Source organism: Tenrec ecaudatus, chromosome 14, assembly GCF_050624435.1.
Source record: "Tenrec ecaudatus isolate mTenEca1 chromosome 14, mTenEca1.hap1, whole genome shotgun sequence".
Classification (NCBI taxonomy): Eukaryota; Metazoa; Chordata; class Mammalia; order Afrosoricida; family Tenrecidae; genus Tenrec; species Tenrec ecaudatus.
Window position 1 is genome coordinate 88,200,202 of NC_134543.1, and position 5,624 is coordinate 88,205,825.

At 38.4% G+C, this 5,624-nt stretch overlaps 1 protein-coding gene across 1 annotated transcript; it reads left to right on the plus strand.

Moving 5' to 3' along the window:
• The first annotated feature begins 4,035 nt into the window (after positions 1 to 4,035).
• On the plus strand, positions 4,036 to 5,022 carry LOC142426690 (olfactory receptor 4K15-like). The gene has a single exon (XM_075532267.1). It carries the CDS (start codon positions 4,048 to 4,050, stop codon positions 5,020 to 5,022), a length of 975 nt encoding a protein of 324 aa, XP_075388382.1. The 5' UTR covers positions 4,036 to 4,047.
• The last annotated feature ends 602 nt before the right edge of the window (positions 5,023 to 5,624 follow it).

The window sequence follows — 5,624 nt, forward strand, 5'->3', positions numbered from 1 at the left end:
GTGGAATGTATTTGGTTACTATTGCTGACTAGTATTTTTTTTAACTGATAAAAATATAGGGTTGCTATTTAAAACACCATCACTAAAATTTCTGAGCTAACCCTTGAGGTCCTGTAAAGACTACATTTATATTTTGGGAAGTTGGAAGGCAAGCACTTCCCAGGATATGAGCCGGTATGCCGACCGGGAAATTCATCTTCTTCATGTGGCCTTTAGTTAAAAGTGACTGATTTTTAAATATCTAGAACACTTACTGCATAAAGTCGATCGATGCCCACTGATAGCAACCCGTTAGGGCAGGGTAGGACTGCTTCCGTGAGTTTCTGAGACTAACTTTTCACTAGAGCAGAAAGCAATGCCTTCCTCACAGAGAGAACGGTGATTTCAAACTGCTTCACTTATGATCAGCAGCCCAATCCTAAACAGGGGCTCCTTTGACTACCTACAGGTCTCTGCAAATCATTGTGATTATCAATGTATTGTCTCATTTGCTGTAATTATCTGCAGAAGCAATGTAGAAACAATTGAACTAAATTAGAAGCAACAACGCAAATGGATGCTTTTGGTATCTTTCTTTTTATTGATTCTGTCTTCAGATTTCTGACAGCTCAAGGGGGCCCCAAGCCACCTAGCAGCTTCCATCAGGATACCGTCTTACTTCTTTGAAGACTGTCCACATCACTTTGCATTATTTCATTTCTCATTAGCAACACATTTATGATTCATCTCAGCATCAGGTCAGTGGTTTTGCTTGTTTGTTTTAGTGGTTTTGCTTATTTGTTTGCTTTGCTTTTGTTTTTATCCACATGTATATGCCGATTAAAACTTTTAAAAACCTTAATAACCACGGACTGAAAGAAGTGTCCCAAACTCATAAAACCAAACTCACTGCCATTTAGACGATTCTGACTTATAGTGACTCTGTAGGACAGTGTAGAACTGACCCTTGGGGGTTTCTGAGACTGAAAATGTTTGCAGAGCAAAAAGCTTGAGCGGTCTCCTTTGCAGTGGGTGTTGGGTTCAGATTGCTGACCTTGCTGATCTCCTGGTGACCTATACAGGGGGATTTCCTTCAGAAATATGTGCCCACTCTGCTTTATCTCAGGGAAATGAAAGCATTTTTTTCATGTGTATCTTATTTTAACTAGTTGTTTTCAGTTAATTGTATTTCTTGCTTCCACTAAATATTTAGAATTACAATAAAATAAATTCGAATTCAATTTATATGTCAATCTGACAATAACAAACTAGATATATTAGCTATCTCATATCACTACATTATCATATACTATCCATACGCCCTGTTTAACTTACCATAAGTATATCTATTAATGGAAACTTGAATCTGTGGCTTCAAGACGTTCATGAAATATGAAGCCTCTTCATATAAGTTGTATCATATCCTCTTTGAGTACCTATAACTATCAGGAAGTACATACTCTATCTGATCTGAAATAACACAATATTGAAAATATTTACATATGTGCACTCATTACGGTTGATTAATGAGCTCTGACTTACATAATCTTTTTGCTGAGACATATTAGTTTCAACATTTTCCTTGAGGATATGAGCTTGCTTGAAATCGCAACGCTACCCAATGACCATACACTGAAGTAAGTGTCCTAAACGGGAAAACTAAGCCCACATGCCATCCAGACAATTCTTGACGTGATTTTAACCTGGAATATTTGATTCCAGTCGTTCTCTGTTTTCACTGCTATAGGGTGATTTCATTGTGCTTAACAGAGCCCTTCATGAAATGCTAAAGTTATATTTGTTTCGAGTAAGGAACATGCTTTTCTCTAAATGAACTAGAGATTTGGGTATTAATCCATGATCTTTGAGGGAGAGAGTTATAAACCAGTGCCTGGCACTGTACTTGGGGAAAACCAAAAATGCAAACTTCTGCTATTGAGTCAATCTGAACTGCTCGCAACCATATAGGACAGATTAGCACTGTCCCATTAAGTTTCCAAGACTAAACTTTTTGTGTGTACACTTTTTTTAAGTACTTGAATTGTTTCTATAGCGCAGTTATCGCAATCTTTAAATTTATTTTTCATTACAAATATCTCTCAAGTGTTGTTCCAGAAACATTTTCCCTACTCTCTTGCACACGCACCCCGATGCACTACAAAAGAATCTCACTCATTACACAGTAAGCTTCATGTAACATTAGTCATGTAAACATCTTTCATTAAATTCCCACAATTTGAAAAATAGAATCTAGATATTGAATAAGGTTCGTAGATTTAGTTCAAATTCCTTTAGACCCACGAAGGATGCTTGTTAGCTGTGATGGGGCAACTTTGTTGCAGTCCATGCTGAAAGCTGACATATGGCAGAGCGGCTGATGGTTTTGAACTGCTGACTTTGCTGTGTGCAGCCCAACATAGACCCACTACACCATCAGGACTCATGGGACTCTGGGCAAAGTAGACATTTAATTTCTTATTAAATGAATGGATTTAAAAAGAGTGGATTTATATTGTAAAGAGAAGAGGTCATGTTGTTCAACACCTTTTTCTTACCAGCAGGGGGTAAAGAAGGAGGTTTTGACTTAGGAAATATGTCCAAAGCTACCAAACTGGTAGCCTAAGTAAGAAGAGGGAGTTAACATATCACTTTATCCCTCTTGCTGTAGTGGGTTACCTGTTGGGCTGCTAACTGCAAGGTCAGCATTTCAAAACCACCAGCTGCTCTGAGAGAGAACGAGGCCTTTTACTCTCATAAAGAGTTACCGTCTCACAAGTGCACAAGAGCAGTACTACTCTGTCCTCTAGGGTTGCTATGCATTGCAATCAACTCGACAGCAATGGGAGATCTTTTCTCTTTAGAAGAGATTTTCTTTTGGAGCAAATGTAAAAACTAGACTGTCCCCAAAATATACCCAGGTCCCTTTTTCTTATTACACCTGCAACTTTTAAACATTAAAAACTTCAAAGAAGGAAAATACTCATTTATTAAATAAATCTAAATTCTTTGGGATGCAAATTATATAATTATCTGATTATTATTGCAGTGAGTTGTGGAAGGTGGTATTTTCTGAAGAAGTCAACATTGCCTTATTAACATTGAGAAGAGAGTTTCAAATATGACCGCCGGAGGATGGCTTTAAAACTGTGAAGGAAAAGGAAGACAGCAGTCTTTCTTTTGTTTGGCATCTGAAAAAGTCAATAATAGTGACCTAAAATAATATTATTAACATTCTCCTAGCCTTTCCTATGACTCCTCTTTACCCCTCAACCACTCAACTTCTAATGACGTGCATTAGTTTGGCCTACCTTTGAACTTTATTTAAACAGAAATATACACTGCACACTCTTCTATGTCTAATATCTTTCTAACAAAAATGATTTTGTAAAATTAAATCCCCTGCTGGTAGCAGATAACAAATTTCCTCTTAAGAGTTCTTGTGTTACTCAGTAAAAATAAAATAAGATAAAAAATACTGCTGTTATCTCTGTAGATTCTAAGGTTGAAATTCTGTGATGTCAATACAAATTTCCAGACATTTATTTTCATTTTTAACTTAGCTGATTTAAATTCTTAAAAATAAATATTAGTATGAATCAATTAGTTGAACTGCTCCCCCTCCTGATTGCAGCAACCATGTCAATTTCTAGATCAGCATTGATCAGTGTCTCATAGTTTTATTTGTCTCATTGGTAGATGAGGTACAGTCTCCACAATTTTTATGGATGTCTGAAAATACAGACACAAGACTCAGCATCACTAAAAACAGATAACATTGAGAAATCAAGCCCCTGTACAGTTTTGGCTCATTAGCCTCTTTTTCTCTCCTATTCAGGAAACTGAAAAGAATCCATCGCTATCAAGTGAATTACAATTCAGAGTGGCCTAGAAGACAGAGAAATTCACCTAAGGGTTCTAAGACAACCTGTACAGGGGCAAACAGTCTCACTTTTCTCCTGCACAGCTTCCAATGGGTTTGAACTGCCAACTTTGATTTTACTAGCACAACGCCTAATCCACTACAGCACCAGGGCTCCTTACCTAAAGCTAAAGTTCCTTGCAAAATCAATGAATGTGACTAATTATTCCCGGGTGACTGAATTTGTGTTGTTGGGACTCTCAGGTTCTCCAGAGCTCCGGCCCTTATTGCTTGTCATTTTTTCTCTCCTCTACCTTGCTATCCTGCTGGGCAACTCTCTTATCATCCTCACTGTGACCTCCGATGCTCGCCTTCACACCCCTATGTACTTTCTGCTCGCAAATCTCTCTTTTATCGATGTATGCGTGGCCTCATTTGCGACCCCCAAAATGATTGCAGACTTACTTTTAGAGCAAAATATCATATCTTTTGAAGCCTGTATGGCTCAAATATTTTGCGTGCATCTCTTCGCTGGCGGTGAAATGGTACTCCTTGTGTCCATGGCCTATGACCGTTACGTTGCTATATGCAAGCCTCTCCACTATATGACGATCATGAGCCACCGTGTGTGCATTATCCTGGTCGTCATCCCATGGGGTATTGGTTTCATCCACACGACTAGTCAGTTGGCATTTACTGTGAACTTGCCCTTCTGTGGTCCTAATGAGGTAGATAGTTTCTTCTGTGACCTCCCTCTCGTGACCAAGCTGGCCTGCATTGACACGTATGTGGTCAGCCTCCTGATAGTCGCAGACAGTGGCTTTCTTTCCTTGAGCTCCTTCCTCCTCCTCGTGGTGTCCTACACGGTCATCCTCCTCACAGTGCGGACCCGCTCCTCCGCCAGCATGGCAAAGGCGCGCTCCACCCTCACTGCCCACATCACCGTGGTCACACTCTTCTTTGGGCCATGCATTTTCATCTACGTGTGGCCCTTCAGCGGTTACTCAGTGGACAAAGTGCTTGCTGTCTTCTATACTGTTATTACTCCCATCTTAAACCCACTCATTTACACTCTGAGGAACAAAGATATGAAAGCAGCTATGTCAAAACTGAAGAGTAGATATCTGAAGCCTGGCCGGATGTCAAAAGTCACAAGAAATGCTTGTTTCCCAGAAACAATGTAAACTTATAAAACCATTACTGACTTAGTCTTGTCTCTGGACTGTGAGAAATGGAATCACAGTGATATTAAAATAAACCATGACTTGCCATCACCAATGGCAAGAATGGAATGGGTAACTTAAAAGGTGATTTGCTATGACAATTTTTGAAAAACACAGAATAAGTAGAAATTTTAATATTCTCTATTTTTGGTACTTCTTATTCTCTATTCAAATCTATTTAAGATGCAGGCGAATTGGCTGTGAAGACAATGGGAAATGACAATTACCTACAAAGAAATTATGCCTTTGTTTCTTTTTTTTAAAAGAGGGGTATGTTCAGACCCCTCTTTGAAGTGATAATAGATGTATTTATTTGTAACATAAATAAAATGAAGTATTTTACATATATAATATATGATATATAATAAAAACCAAACTTGCTGCCATGAAGTCAATCCTGATTCACAGTGAATCTTCATTGGTTTCTGAGACTATAACTGTGTATGGGAGTAAAAGTCCAGTCTCTCTCCCAAGAAGATGCAATATATGGTAAATCTAGTTAGGAATAGATTTATCAATGCACTATGAAACTACTGCATGGAGACATTTAGATAACTGATGAT

What these genes read in the sequence shown, in the direction of transcription:
- LOC142426690 (XM_075532267.1), top strand. Translation starts at nt 4,048, where the DNA reads ATGAATGTGACTAATTATTCCCGGGTGACTGAATTTGTGTTGTTGGGA.